The sequence below is a fragment of the Neolamprologus multifasciatus genome, chromosome 9, assembly GCF_963576455.1.
Source record: "Neolamprologus multifasciatus chromosome 9, fNeoMul1.2, whole genome shotgun sequence".
Taxonomy (NCBI): domain Eukaryota; kingdom Metazoa; phylum Chordata; class Actinopteri; order Cichliformes; family Cichlidae; genus Neolamprologus; species Neolamprologus multifasciatus.
The window spans coordinates 23,375,032-23,391,284 of record NC_140447.1 but is presented as its reverse complement, the minus strand read 5'-3'; the positions used below and the strand labels follow the sequence as shown (position 1 = coordinate 23,391,284).

At 41.3% G+C, this 16,253-nt stretch overlaps 1 protein-coding gene across 1 annotated transcript in view; it reads left to right on the top strand.

Annotated features, from left to right (window-relative positions):
* LOC146511598 (cadherin-7) overlaps window positions 1-16,253 on the top strand; it is a 116,752-nt gene that overhangs the window by 64,216 nt on the left and 36,283 nt on the right. The window contains exons 5-9 of the mRNA XM_085172530.1: window positions 4,474-4,641; window positions 6,509-6,696; window positions 8,538-8,791; window positions 9,816-9,952; window positions 11,837-11,958. Of these exons, the coding sequence (XP_085028656.1) occupies window positions 4,474-4,641; window positions 6,509-6,696; window positions 8,538-8,791; window positions 9,816-9,952; window positions 11,837-11,958 (869 nt within the window). The remainder of the gene's footprint in view (window positions 1-4,473; window positions 4,642-6,508; window positions 6,697-8,537; window positions 8,792-9,815; window positions 9,953-11,836; window positions 11,959-16,253) is intronic.

Genomic DNA, 16,253 nt, shown 5'->3' with positions numbered 1-16,253 from the left:
AAAGCTGAGATTAGAAAAATGCTGTTAATGAAAAGATTTCTCCATACGCTTTTTAAGAATTTGTGCTTGTGTTTAATGCTGTTGTGGTGATTAAAGTATACACCACACAGCGGCACTAATCGCATGAGCCAGTCATTGGATGTCAGTGTTGACACATCTCTGATTTTTCTGATACAGATCAATCATGACAGGGGGACAGACAAATAATGCCTCCCCTGGCAGCAAAAATGTCCCCTGGTATGTGTTTGCTTTTCTGACAGCATCTTTACATTATCCTCATCATGCTTCAGACCCCTAAACTATTTGGAGTGACGGCACATTTGAGGGCACAAAGGAGTCACAAATCATTGCCGGTGTGTAAACAAGGGACCAGTCATTATGGACAATTACTCCATGTCAAAGCATTCTCATAGAAAAGACTAGATGATTGATGTGATCAGTCTTTTCCAGTCTGAATTCAGCATCTATTTCAGCACGACTGGAGTCTTTTTACCAACTAACTTCAAAGCTGAAATCATTTTGAGGTTGACGTCATAGTTTGTAAGGTGGTGTATAAGTGCTTTTTATGCTTTCATGTTAAAAACACAAGCAATGGATACGAGACAATTAAAGCTTTGCATCAGAGAAAGGTTCTGAGTAAATGAATCAAAATGAACATGAATGAGAAAAAAAGGCATCAGAGATGAGCCAATTTTTGATCTGTTACTTGAAGAGTAGGTGAAGGAGTACATAACATACTGTTATTGTTGGATGCTAAACTTTAAGCAACTGGATAAACAATCGATATGCTTTACAAAGAAGCCAAATCAATAAATGACTGTTATAGATAGCTAGATGAATAAATGTCCAGAACTAGGGATGGGTACCGGTATCCGGTGCCATGATGGCACCGGTTCTGACATAAACGGTAGTAACCAGACCGAAAAGCAGCGCACATTTCGGTGCTTTATTTCGGTGCTTTTTTTCCTGAGCTGTGATACACTTTCTTCTTCCTTACATTTGTATTGGCGGTTGGCAAACAACTGAAAGGTGCATTACCGCCACCAACTGGTATGGAATGATACACTTTAGATTCTAGCCAATCATTTTAAGTTTCCGAGAATAGTAGGCGGGTCCAGGTACGTACGTTCTTTTAGAGCAGAGCTACAGATTAAAAATGTCCAAGGCGAAGCGGTCAAAAGTCTGGCTGTACTTCACAGCAAAAGATGCAAACTCAGCAGCTGCAACAAGTGCTTTAAGCTGATACTGTGATACTGTCAAAGAAGGTAACACCTCAAATCTGATGAAACACCTGGCGACGCATAGTGTTTTTTTTTAAAGCCGAGAAATGCGCCGTATTTGATAGCTTGCTGCGAGACCTCACACCGAGCACATCTACTGCTTGTGGGTTGCCTGTTATCGGACCCGGAATTAGCAACATCCCCCAAAAACCCGAAGAGGAGAGTCCTGGCCCCTAGCCCTGCCAGTGTAGCAGAAATGATGACGGATGATGATGGCAGCAGCAGCCGTTCTTACATTAATTACATTAATGCATGTAAGGTGAACAGCAAACACCATCATAGCTACATGCAGCTGTCTTCTTGTTTGATGGCAGATACTCCCTTCACCCTGGCCAAAAAGGCTAAAATGACCAAAGAAAAAGTGGAAAACAGTTAAACATGAGAGGTTTTTGGACAAAGTTTGTGTTTTTTTCCATTGTTTAAGCACTGCTTCCAGCCAAGAATGATACCATATATGCCCCATAGCTGCAGAAAAGGCTAACATTGTTATCTTTTTACAAAAAAACAGCTGAACATGAGAGGTTTTTGGACCACTTTTGTGTTTTCCATTCTTTAAGCACCGGTTTGAGCACCGTTTAAGCACCGGCACCGTTTCAAAAGTACCGGTTTGGCACCGGTATCGGATAAAACCTAAACGATACCCATCCCTATCCAGAACTGTGCTAAAGTTTTTTTTTTTTTATGATCAACATTTTATTGATTTAAAATGGGGTTGGGGGGGGGGGGGGGGGTACAGACATATACAGCACAACTGTAAACTGCAGTAGCAAAGCAAACACTGGTCACAAGGCATAGGGACAGCAAAGAAAAAACACAAAAACACAAAGTCAAAACCAGTTATTGCCTCTTCCAGGAGATAACTTTGGATGAGAAGATTTTCCAAGCTTCAACAGTCGTGGGTCGAGCTTTATTTAATGTTGCTGTGGTATGTTCAAAAATTAATAACACGGATAAGACATCGTCTCCAGAATGATTCCATACAAATGTCAGGACTGAACCATTGCTTTGTAATAGTCTTCTTTGCTGATGTGAATCCAGCGAACAACATTTTGCATTGCATTTGTCTTAAGGAGATTTCAGAGGTATCATTAAGGAGACAAAGACCAGGATTGGGAATATAAAAAACTTCCAGCACCTCAGATAACACAGATTTCACAAAGACCCAAAAATTGGATACAACAGGACAGTCCCAAAACATGTGCAAAAACGTGCCTGGTGACGAATCATTGCTGATGTGACAGTGATACGTAGCCTGTAGTTTCATCTGGAACCTCCTGTAGGGTGTAATGTATGTTCTGTGTATGGTTTTGAAATGAATTAATTGATGCGGCAGGTTCTTAGTACTGTGCTAAAGTTTTGAGTTACCCAGCATTTCATTATATTTAGCTTTCAAAGAGCCAGACGTTACGTCTGTGTAGTCATCCAGGTCATGGTAGACTAAGGTTCTCGGAAAGAAAATGACTAGACTTTCTTGAAGATGCTTCACCTCTTATCCGGGACGCTTCTTCAGTTCTAAAACCAAATGATGAAGAGTCCCAGATATTTAAAGCCAGGTGGGGGCTGTTTGATAAGAGGATTGTTAACCTACTATTAACCATGTCCCTCGTTGCATGAGTCAAAGTGTGGAAAAAAGGCGTGGATAATTACAACCAAAGGTTTCGGGTGAAACCACCAAGATCTTGTCTCACCTTGTCATGTGACCTATTGAGGTCACCTCACTCAAGATATGACTGAAGGTCGAGACACTTGAGGCACTTCTCAAAACTGCATTGTAGGTGGCTGACAGTGTCGTAAGCTGAAAAGCCAGACTTTCTTGTAATTTCAAAGCAGTCTTGAACAACAGTTCTACAGGTTTTCTGAAGGTCTTTCAAAGTTAATTTTTGGAAATTGGCTGCTTTTTCTCTCATTTTCAGTTCAGTATGCCAAAAACCACAAGGTTTTTGTTTGTTAAACCACTTAACACAAACCTATGAATCATTTGAGCACAAAAAAGTCATCTAGCTCAAGGGATAAATCAGTGTTGTGTCTAAACATAACAGTAACAGCAAAAGAGCCAATTTTAAATTGTATCTTTAGGCACTTTGTTACTAGCAGCCTGTCACAAAACACATAAATTGTTCTTATTTATTTAGTTGAATCTATGAAAAATGGCAAAGATAACACAGTTTGACGGGAATAAAATAGGATTTTTCCCCCATCAAGGTAATTCCTAAACAGCTATTAGCTGAAAACTTGGCATATCTCAGCATGCTGTGCCCTTGTTTGAGGAAAATAGACAAGGACAAAGGAAAGAGTGGCATGCCTAAAAAAGAATTTACAGCACATAGACTGTATCTTAAATTTATTTCTCTATGAATTAGGAAAAATACAACAAAGACCTGACACATACATACTGTCCTTCTCTGAAACCTCATCAGAAATGGTCTGAGGGGAAGGGTGGCCTCTGAGAAGCCATCCTTAAGAAAGCGAAACAAGAAGAAAAGGCTGAGGTATGCCAAATCCCACAAGAACTGGACTGAAAATCTGTGTCAACAGGTCATTTGGAGTGATGAATCCAAATTTGAAATTTCTAGTTAAATCATTAGCAATATGCATGGATGAGGTCAAGAAAGAGGTACAACAATGAGTGTCTACAGTCATCTGTAAAAGGAGGGTGGAGGGTCTGTTAGGGTCTGGGGCTACATTTCAGCCAGTTGGGTCAGAGATCCGATCAAAATTGATGGAATGATGAACATGGAAAAGTACCATCAAATTTTGATCCACCATGCAATACCATCTGGATTAGCAACAGTTTCATATTTCAGCATGACAACGATCCCAACCCAAAGACATTGCCAATGCAGTAAAATCAGTCATGGATTGGCCTCCCCGGACCTCAACACTATTGAAGCAGTGTGGGATCATCTTGACCAAGAACAGAACAAAAGGGCGACATCCAAAGATGATCGAAACTCTGTTTTTGCCTCATATATTGTATTCCATTTATGTTTGCATGTTCCACCTTTATCCCATTTCTCTCACAAAGTATACATAACTATAACATAACTAAGTACTATATTGTCTAAATATTTGAAACCCTTCAGCTTAAACTGAGTATTTTTTTTTCCTCAAACTTGACAGGCAGTTCTGGTGAAAATGAGACAAAGGGTTATATATACAAACTTGGAAACATCCTCTCTGGTTCTTTCATCAGGTGTCATCAGAACAGCTCTGCCAAACATGGACCGGGAGACGAGGGATCAATATGTTCTCGTCATCCAGGCCAAAGACATGGTTGGCCAAATGGGTGGCCTCTCCGGCACCACCTCTGTAACGGTCACGCTCACAGATGTCAATGACAACCCGCCTCGGTTCGCTCACAGTAAGACTCTTTTCCTGATTGTCCTTACTGGGTTGATTAAGCTTGTAGCCCAAATGCCATATTCAACAGCTACTCAGCAATCAGAATATAACCGGCTCCTTTCTTTCTTTTTTTTCCCCTCCTGGCTGAATGAAGCGTTAAAGATCTGTCATTATTACTGAAAAACTTCTTGAACTTAGAGAACCAAATGAGGGCATACTTTGTAATGTATGCAATGAATGCAGCGGTGCAAAAGGCTGGGATGTTGTTTCACCCTTGGAAAAAAAAATTCATTTGAATTTATTACAGTTGCTGTAACAACAAGCCGTAACGAGATTTCTTTTCTTTTTCCACAATGTGTGGTAAAATAAAGTTGGATAGAAAATACTCAGACCTCTTACAAGCAAAACACACTCATTAAACTTCATCTCACCAGTTTCCAAGGTTATTTTTAAAATCTTTCTTACCCTAGTGTCTCTTCATATTTCCAACTTGTATTTTCAGCAAATATTTGGACTTTTAATGCCAAATTAAAAACCAACCTTCCTGCAAGGTGTGCACCTCTCTGCCTTATTCTTCATCAGAGCTCGTGTTTGCTTCAGTGTTGGATACCAGGATCAATCAGACTGCCTTTTTTTTCTCTTTTTTTGTTGTCAGCCTATTTCACGGGCTGCTAATGGGTTCCAGGCCGAGCTTTAGGATTCAAAGGCATGCAGCGCTTCTCATGATAATCCGAAGCGCCAGCAATCGGTTTACTGCTGATAGCTCAACCGCTGTCTGGCTGGTGCTCTCACCACTGGACTGCCATGAAGCCGAGTCAATTTGCTGGTCCCTGGGGGGAAAGAAAGGTTCAAGTTTGCACAACAAGTCGTCAGTGTCGTTTTAACCCAGTGCTGTCACGCAGAGAAGAAAGAGACTTTGGAGTTCTCGATTTTGCTCCAGCAGTCGAGCTCACGGGGTCATGGGTCAGAATCGATACGCCATTACGGAGCATCGGAGCTGATAGAGTCCAAGAGCAATAGCTAGTCCGAGGGGAAAGACACCAAGGTTAGCTGCGTGAGAGGACAGGCTTTGGGAGAGGAAAGGGCAGGAGGTAGGTGAAGGGGCAGTACAGAGGGAGGAAAGCAATTTTTTGGTCTTTTAAAGAGCTGCTGCTCCACGGCAAATTAAAAAGCCATTATAAAGATTACATGGCAGCAAACAATGTCAGGGAGATTAGCATTTAGACGGAGGCTGAGGGAGACACTGTGAGGAACACAGAAAGGTCTGGTAATGAGCTCTGCCATGGTGATTGGGGAGATTATGATTATGAATATGATTCCCTTCTTTATTCTCATAAGAGTACTTTAAATCTAGAGGGTCACACAAAAGCTCAGGGAACACAATGGATAGTTTTGGAGTAATAGAATCTTTGAGTGGACATTTCATTTCATAAAAAAATGTACCACAGAAATCTTAGCGTGACTCCAGTTTTCTTTCTTTTTTTTATTACTTTCTCTTTTTCGCATTAGTGGAAGGATAACCTGTTACATTCAGACAGCCTTTTCAAAGTTTTGTGTTTTGCAGATGATATTGTTACAGAACCCGAATTTAAAGGACGGGGAAATATAAAATTAGCCTTTGACGTTTTTAATTGCATATTTTAATTTTCCATTGCTTTTCCCCGCAGTCTATTCAGAGCGCCACCGTGAAGTTGAAACAAAACGCTTTATTTCATGTGTGCGACTGCTGCTGCCTGTCTGTTTTATGTAACGTGAATTCATCGAGGAGACACACAGTCAAATCAAAGCTGAAGGGCTACAGCACGAGCCGTAGCTGCTCGAAAGCGAGTTGGCGGTGAAATGAGCACATCCATTACCGGCATCCACTTCTGTCCTTCTCTTTCCAGAGAACTATCAGTACACGGTGCTCGAGTCCCTGCTGGTGCAATCTGTTGTCGCCAGAATAAAAGCAGCGGATGCTGATATAGGCTCCAACGCAGAGATGGACTACAGGATCATGGACGGCGATGGGCCCGGCGTGTTCAACATAACGACAGACGAGGACACACAAGATGGGGTCATAATGCTGCTGAAGGTACAGCTTGAACAACAGCCTGGTTTTATTACTTAAGAGCTTATTCAGGAACCCAACTCAGTCAGATTGTGAATAGAACTGCTGAACCAAGACTTGTTTGTACCAAGACTTTGTAACCACAAAGGGTCCTGAACCTTCACTCTTGAAAATCAGTGAGACAGGCTAACATTTTAAGGCTTTGTACCCAAGCTGGTGAGACACTGAAAGCTGCCTGGAATCCAGATTGGAGTGGTGTGGGTTTACAAGCAGTGTGCAAACCGATCTTTTTTCTCTCTTTTTTTTTCCATGCAACTATTTAACATTTAATTAATAAACATTTAGATGAAGTGGGAGAGAAACTTTATTTTATATTGTTAACACATAAGCCACCTGCTGCTTTAAGTATTTACTAAAACTTTACTGATCTCCAGCAAAAAATAGTCCCGAACAGCTGAAATATTTCACTTCTCAAAGCTGCACTGTCCAGCTGTTCAAGTTTTGTGTGCTTTTTTACGTTTAGCATCCTCGGTAGGACTTCAGAGCTAAGTGGCTCTAGGACTGTTAAGTGTTATGAGACAAGCTTAGGCTGAGTTGGCATCAGTCAACACAGCAGTTGCCAGCTAGAAGAAAAGAAAAAAGAATAAAGCCAGATGTTTCCTTTAATTAATTAAATGCACCCATGTCACAGATGAATCACGCGTTTCTGAAAACAGTGATATGAAATTCTACTACCACACATGGTGATGCAATATTTTTATATAAGAATAATGACGGTGCCACTGAATCTCAGTGCACTGTGGTCTCTTTGTGCCAGACAGCAAACACTTGTTTTATGAAGGATATTAGGATAAGTTCCTCTCCCTGGTTTTCCTTTCTCCGCTTTGTCCTTCCTACTGTGTTTTAAATGTCAGCAGAACCTTTGGATTAAGTGCTAATAACTAATGACAAATCAGCGCTGACTATTTCCACCTCTTGTGATGAAATAAACATCACGCGGTCACTGAAAACTCAAGAAAAGACCCAAACTCAGAAAAATAACAGCGGCACTACTGGCACCAACTACATAAATAAAGAAAATTGTCAAGTTAAATGTAAAAAGTAATTTATTCATTTCTAATGGAAAAAGAAAATGTTGTGCGTTCCCAACTTAGTTTTGCATGCTCCGTAGCACATGGCTGATACATCACATTTCAGGGTTTCAAAGGGCTTGAAAATGGTCTCCGCGGGCCACATTGATGTGACACTTCATTGCTGGCACTCTTTTGTGGGAGAGGTAGGGCCATTGTTGGCCACAAGCAATTCTTGTCAGATGGGCCAATTTAATCCTTTGTTTGTTTTGCACCAAACTCAGACAATTACAACATAGGAGAGATTCACAGACAATGAAAGTGTCAAATCAATGTTCTCTTGCAGTATATTATACGTTGCTATGGGGAGTTCAATAAGCCAGACAAAATGACAAAAATGTTTCAAAAGCGTTCATTTCAGCGTGCTTTTCACCATGTTGTGAGACTTGCTTGAAATCAATATTACTGCTTTCACAGCACAAAGTAACTATAATCCATCACCAAATCACTTTGTTTAAGTCTAACTGTGTGTTAAATTGTAATGGGTCTTTAGAGTCCACGTCTTTAATTGTGATCAATATCTCAGCATCGTCTGAATGATTTACAGATTTACATACATAGTAACTGTTCCTCTAACTGTGAATGGGTGAAAATGCAGAGCTGCAATCCTGGTGTAGTTTTTATTTCTCAAATCTAAAAAGAGCTAAACATTTCCGACACCTCTCATATTTTGATAAGGGAAGCGAAAGTCTCTCTCAATGTTTTCTGTATTCTCCCTGTCTGCCTCTCCTCCAGCCTTTAGACTTTGAAACAAAGAGCATCTTTTCTCTGAGAATCGAAGCCACAAACAGGAATATCGACTCCAACTTCTTGAGCTCGGGACCATTTAGCGACACGACATCGGTCAAGGTGACGGTGGAGGATGTGAACGAGCCGCCCGTCTTTTCCACACCGTTGAGCAAGATGGTCGTTTCAGAGGACGCCAAAGTGGGCACCTCCATCGGGAGAGTCTCTGCCCATGACCCAGATAACTCCAACAGTCCAATCAGGTGCTAATGATTTATTCACCCGATTCAGACGTTAAAATCCCAATTTGTTTAAAAATGTGTTTAGTCCACATTATCGACAAACTCAGAATCCGTAGACCCTTCGACCTCCCCGCGTGGCGGTCACAAAGACAGTGCCAGATGGTGGTAGGGATGAGGAGTGCAGCATGTGCAAAAGTGAAATGCCATCTTGAACAAGAGAAGGGCATTCCTGCTGGAGGGTCAAGGCTCAACACTTGTGCCGTGGCATTTATGGCTCAAAACAAGCACTCACATTGTCAGTCTGCGTGGTGTCACTCACAAGATCCCCCCACCAACCCCTACCTCCACACGCACCCCCACCCTGTTTTGCATTAATTGAATGAATATTGTATGGGATTCAAGCTTTGTCTGTTCGGATTGTTAGCAATCTTAATCAGAAAATCAAATTACTGCACCATTGTAGCTGTAAATTGCTTCTTTTTACTCCTGTGACTGCTATCAGCATCTGCAATATATCACACCAACTGTTGAAATTAAAATTATTGTGGAACTAATGCAGCCACAAGAGTCAAATTACATTGCAATAATACCCTTTGGATGTACGCTAATTGAAGATGCAATTTTCTCTAGAAATATGAGTTGCATTGTATTGAAAAGGTTTGATCCTGCGCTGAGTGCTGAGGGACAAGTAGGCAGTCTTCAAGCTTATCAATAGTTAATGTGCTTTTGTTTTGCTCGTGATATAAAGTTCCAAATTGCTTCCACGTTTCTGAATCTAATCCTATCTATGGACTGGTACTCATTAGTTGTAATATTTAGAGACAGCTTGGACAACATCATATGTGTTCTATAAAGTGTGAAGATAATGTATGTATTTATATATGAAACCGAATGCAGCTCTTACCGCTGATGGGAAAAAAAAAAAAACATGATCATAATCTTTCCTTACAAGTAGAAGAAACTCTAAAATGTCAAATCAATACCACTATCCAAAAGCAATTTCTAAAAGTGTGTATGTGCGTTGTGTGTACTGTTGTGTGCCCAGGTACTCCATTGACAGGAACACAGACTTGGAGCGCTTCTTTAATGTGGATGCTCTAAGTGGGGTCATCAGCACAGCCAAACCTCTGGACCGAGAAGCAAACTCGGTCCACAACCTCACCATCTTTGCCATCGAGAGCCGTAAGTTTCCTTGTGGGAAAAACTTTCACAACTACTATGTAGTCCACTATTGCTTTCTTCATCCTATAAATAGTACTTTATCAGCTCTAATATCAACATTGTGAACCAGATGCTGGCGCTGGATTCTGTTTAATTAGGGATGTCTTCTATTGTGTGTCCAAAAGTAAGAACCCACGAGTGACTGAGCTAGATAGCTTGTCTGCTGGTTAATCAACCAAGAAATAACTACTTTAGTTTACAGGGTTAAAAAAAAGAAAAACCTTCGCTCACAGCTAGCAGGTCCTTTGTGGACTGTGAAGAGAGAAGCCCGTTGTGCATACTATCAGAGTTTAAGCCCTAAAACCGAGTCTGTCCTCCTCCTTACTGGAGGGGAGACAACATTACCTCAGAGAGCATCACTTTTTATATACACAGTTTCTCTTGTGAACAAGTAAGTTATCCAAGTCCTCAAAAGGGTTATATCAGCAGGATGCATTTTTCCTAAGATATACTGCAATACTGTTGCTGGCTTGCAATATACATGAAGCTTTAGATCCTTTCTGGCCTGTTATCCACTCTGTAAGCTGTCTGTGCTGTGGACAATGCAGTGTGGTGTTGTTGGGGTTGTTGCGGAGCTGTCGGGGAATGTTAATTCACATACGGGAGGGTCATTCTGACCTCCATGTCTCCCTGAGCCATGGGACGAGATGCTGACTAAGGGCGGGTGATCTCGCCCACGGGTGAACAATGTTAATGTGATGTGAAGAAGTGCCGTGTGCCTTTTTTGTTCGTCTGTCAATGGCTCCAAGGACATAAACACCTTTTTTTGTTCCTTCTTCTTTTTCCCACGTTGCATTCCTATCATTCCGCACAATGGACAGCAATCATCAGCACGCTATTCACTGAGCACGCCAAACAGCTGCGTCACACCGGTATAAGTTAAAAAGACAACCAGTCTGTCAGCCCAGCACTTCTTTTGCTTTCACATCTTCAGATCGAACACTGTGTGAAAAAGGTCTTGTTTCTTTTCCTTTTCTCAAAGTCTTTTTATCCGTCTTTGCTTCAAAGATGTGTTTTTATTTACATCTAACAGCACACAGATGCGCCACTTGGTTGAATCCCGAGTGTGAGTGCTTGCCTGATATAGCAACAAAAAGAAAGCAGCATATAATAATAGCCATATGAAATGTCACAACAGTCCCTCATGCATGAGGCACTGACTTCTGACACATAGTGACACTTGGTCGCTGTTTTCAGCTGAAAACATCTTCGAGTTCATGGACTGGCAACAAAATCTACTGTCCTGCCTTATGACAGTATTTATAGTAAATGGGTTCTTTGTAACTGAAGAGGGTGCAGGGACTCTGTGTTTGAGGGATGTTGTGCACTCGAGCTGCAGTCACTCACATTTCATCCACTCTGGCCAGACCACGCCAATGACAACAAGTCTGTGGCCCGAGGCTCCGCACGTCCTTTTTATCACCATCAAATCAGCCGGCCCGAATGTCACGGCGTCATCTCTGGCCGGCACCGTGGCTCCACCAGGCTAAATCATCATCTTGCACTCAGACACAGCCATTTAGCCATCAGTGTGTATCAGGCGGACAGAGGCGTGAAGCCCTCCGTGCGAGATGGCTCATTCGCACACGCAAACAACAACCCAGCCCAGAGTCTAATCACTGTGGCTGATCCGCAGCAGAGAGGGCAAGAACGCCAGCTGTTTGAAGCACACTGCATATTTCATTACAGCAGCACTTTTTTCCCCCCTCCCTCCACCTCCTTTGTGATTAATTATAACACATGAGAAAGATCAATATTCCATAATTTGGCCCAGTGCAAAGTTAAGGCAGAATCAAAGTGCTTTAAAGAAAGTTTGACAGAGTCTCTTCTCTCTTTCCCTTTCAGATGACCCAACCCAAATCGGAAAAGGCATCACTTTGATCACAGTGCAGGACATAAATGATAATGCTCCGGTTTTTGCCATCGACTATGAAACACTTCTTTGTGAAAATGCCATACCAGGACAGGTAAGACCCAGAAACATCTCCGCAGTCGGTCTTGCTTCCCTTCCTTTTTTTCTCTCTTTCCATACTTGCTTGAAGTTTGACTCACAAAGACAGCCCGCTGACTCTCAAAGCCATTAAAACCCTTTCTCTTTTGTTCCTCAAAACAAGTCCACTGTGTGCATGCAGTATCCACTTCACAGCTCGAGGTCACTCCAGGGAGACAGCATCATTAGTATGAGACACATCCTTAAGATTTAATAGCAGGTATTGTAGTTCTTATCGTTCATTAGAAATGTTACTCGCATTCAATACTGTCAAAGGCAGCTAAATTAATGACAGTGCACTATGCCTGTGGTCTTAACAACCTAATGCAATGGCTCATGCTGGGGTGGAGTAGTGCTCGGCGTCGGTCTGATTTTCTATTCTGAAGTCCTGCGTAATTAAATGGTCGCCATGCAGGGCAGTGATGTAGAAAATGCGACACAATATGGTCGGAAGGTAACTAGAGAGATTTTAGGAAGAGAAGGAGGGGAAGAAGCTGATTTTTTTTCGGTGCTTTTAGCATTTGGCCTCATTGTTGCTAAATGACTTGCGTGTCAGTGGCGGCGATTCATCTGCTCTTGGCATTTGGAAAATACAATCAGAGGCGAAGGGTAAAAGAGGCGTGTAGACTTGAATAAGTACAATTGATCAGAATGATGCATTATATTGGGAATGGCCATTAGGCCCTTTTAAATATGTTATTTGCATTCATATTTGGGAGTTGTTTGTCACCAGGCTCACAGGAGGGTGAGCAGAAATAGCAAATGATTTCATTTGCAAAAAGTGAAAGACTACATTTTCTCTGTGTGTATTTGTTTTATATGCACGGAGCGGCTCATTTTCCATCGAGGTTCCAGAGACTAACCCTCGTCTGACCGACATATTTACCATACATGGATTACCGGCTGAAGTTTCTGGGGAACTGCTATTATATTTGCTAAGAGCAAATATAATAGCAAAACACTAATAATGGCAAAACTTGTTTCTTCTCAGAGAGTTATTAGTTATGTAATTAAGGGCATCTAAAGATAAAAAATGGAATTAATCTTATTACTGCAGAGTTACAACTAATTTGTAGTTTTGTAAAATGAAAAATGTGTCTTTAACGCATGCACTTGCAGATGTTATCTGAAGTACAATCCACATTATTACTAAATACTTATTTATCATCCTTTTATTCTCAGTAGTTTTAAGTAAACATCACTTTTGTTTGCTTTATATGAGAAAAGCAATCGGAATAAATATAAAATAATAGCAATAAAAAGACAATAAAGGCAGCCCAAAGTTGTCATTAATGAAAGGGTGACGTCTCTTTGGAGGCATCTCAAAGGCGTCCCGATCAGATGCCTTCGCCACCTCTGCTGGCTCCTTTCGATGTACAGGAGTAGCGGCTCCACTCTCCATCTCTAAAGGGAGAGCCCAGAAAGCATTCAGAGGAAATTCAATTCCGCCACTTGTATCAGTGATCTCATTCCTTCCGTCACCACAGCTCGTGACCATAGGTGAGGGTGGCAACGTAGATCAACCTGCAAATTGACAGCTTTAAACTCACACTCACCTCTCTCTTCAGCATCCACACCAATCTGTCAATCTCCCACTCTACTCTTTCCTCACAAGACCGCAACATACTTGAACTCCTCCACTTGGAGAAGCAACTCCATCCCTGACACAGAGTGGGCACTCTTCTGGCTGAGAACCACGGCCTCAGATTTGAAGGCGCTGCTTCTCCTCCCAGCTGCTTCACATTCAGGTGCAAACCACCCCAGTGAAAGCTGGAGGCCAAGAGAACCGCATCATCTGTAAAGGTCAAAGACCAGATCCCGAGTCCGCTGAATCTGATGTCACAACAATGATAACATCATTAGGCAGACCTAAAAAATGAGAGCGATGGAAGAAAACTCCTGTGAGATATGACATAATACACCTCCAGGGTTTGTACGGATCCCAGGATGAGTGTTAAAGTGAATTTTCAAATTTCTCATTATGCTGCCATGTTGGGCTTTTGAGCCTGTATCTTTTTTTAATCACAACTAACTAAGTGGAGTTCAGTATACACAATTCAGCCAACCTTGAGGTATTTTAAGATATTACTCAATTTAATGTAATTCATCACACAGTAGCTGTAAGGCTTAGCATTTGCAGGAATAAACACTGCCTCTATATTAGTTGACATCATTATTGAAAAATGCATTCTACCAGAGCTGAATGTCTATTTTTGGTTAATGATCCCGCCACTTATCCTCAGACGATTGTTGTTCCTCTGCGATATTAAAGTTAGCGCAACATAAAGCAACCATCTTTCACTCGTCGATATTTCAACTTTTAAATTCAGGAGATAATTTGTAAACTTCTTCCCACTAGCACCTTATAAATTATGGCACAGAGACTGAAACAAAGTCATTCTCCAACAATCATACCAGCCTGCAGGACACAGCAACAGCCATTGCCCATGACAGCATCATCAGCAGGAAAAGGTACTGCAAATCTGTAATTACTCAGCTGAAGCAGACAGATTGCTTACTCAATGCCAGCGATAGCTGAGCTGCGTGGTTCCCCCCTAGGTGTAGCTAGAAGCTTCTTTGCTGTAAAGTGAGGAGCTGGTGGTGACTGAGGCCTCGGTTCCTGTCCATCCAGCGAGTTGAAGCGATCCATTCAAATTATGACTGCACAGTCATAAAATGGTGCAGTTAAAATGAGCTACTTTAGCTTGGAGCTGGTTTTAACCTTATAATAGTTAAGACACTTACAACACAAAGTAGTGAGTATGTGTGGTTGTGTGTGGAAATGTGTTTGGATTTTACTCAACTGAAGTGAAATACTGTCAGCCCAGCGCTAAGTACCTGAAGCATGCACGTGATTTCATATTTTTACACAAATAGCTACATTCAAGGATTTAATTAGCTCCTCAATTTACAAGTTAGGAACTGTGACTCATCACATCGCCTCAAAAGAAGGAAGACAAAGGAACACAAAACAAATAGGCGTAAATTGTGTAGAACAGGGGTCTGCAACCTTTAACACCCAAAGAGCCACTTGGACCCGGTTTCCATGCAAAAGAAAACACTGGGAGCCGCAAATACTTTTTGAAATCTAAAATGAAGATAACACTGCATATATTGTTTTTTTTACCTTTATGCTTTGTGTGAACAACTAAAGTAAGTAAGTAAAGTTTATTTATTAAGCGTTTTTCACAGACAGGCAGTCACAAAGCGCTGTACACAAAGATTAAAATAAACAATACAATCAATAGACATTATACACAATGTAAAAGATCAAATGTAAATAATGTAAAGAATCTAAAATACGTAGATCAACAAAAGGCTTGTTTGAACAGAAAAGTTTTTAACTGGTTTTTAAAAGAATCCACAGAGCAACTAAAGTGTGTTGCTTATGAAATCCATGAAGTGCTACAGAGAAAATTACATTTTATTTATGTAATTAACACATTTTGAACTCTTAAAGAAATATAACAAAAGGAAAGACACCCAGCTGAACTAAAATGATCCAGCAAACAAAAACTGTTGTGAGCTACCACCCTTATATCGCATTTGGGCTTTTGGAGCCTTGACCTGACTTTTAAAAAGTAATTGGAAAAAAGCACTATGTTGCTAAAAAAGGAAAAATAGATATTTGCAAAATTCCGCCTAAATATGTATTTTACCTGGTTAATGTGTGTGGCGGGGCGTGGTCTGCAGCGCCACTGGGAGGCGGACGCACCTGAGCTGCACCCGCAATCACGCCTCGCTGCCTTAAAGTATGTGCTCTCTTTGCTGTTGTGCTGGTATGTGTCGGGCTGTGAGCTGAAAAGCTACAGCCGGCTGTATGCGTACAGCAACAGTGTGTGAAAAGTGGTCAGTAAAGAGATGCTGAAAAGCATGTTCATGGAAACATCGTCGGGTCTGCCGTGATATGTTTACAATAAGACTTATGGTCCCGACTGCTGCGCACAGTATCTGCAAATCGGGGCTTTCATCTTTACGCAGGACTTTAAGCTGTCATCTGTGAGGCGTGAGTGGTGTTTGTTTTAACATAGTTCATGGTGGAGCTGCTGACATAATGTGGATCCGAAGATCCATAGCTGGCCTACCTGGGGTCAAAAGTCTCAATAAATGCACGGCGTTTCGGCGGGTATACCGGCTTCCGCGAGTGTGACGCTTATTTTGAGCGGTGAAAAAATAATAAGATGTAATTTTATTTTTATATTTCAAAATCACAATAATCTTCCAATTTAGAACTAAACACAAATAAAATACACTTCAGCTAAATACTTCTAA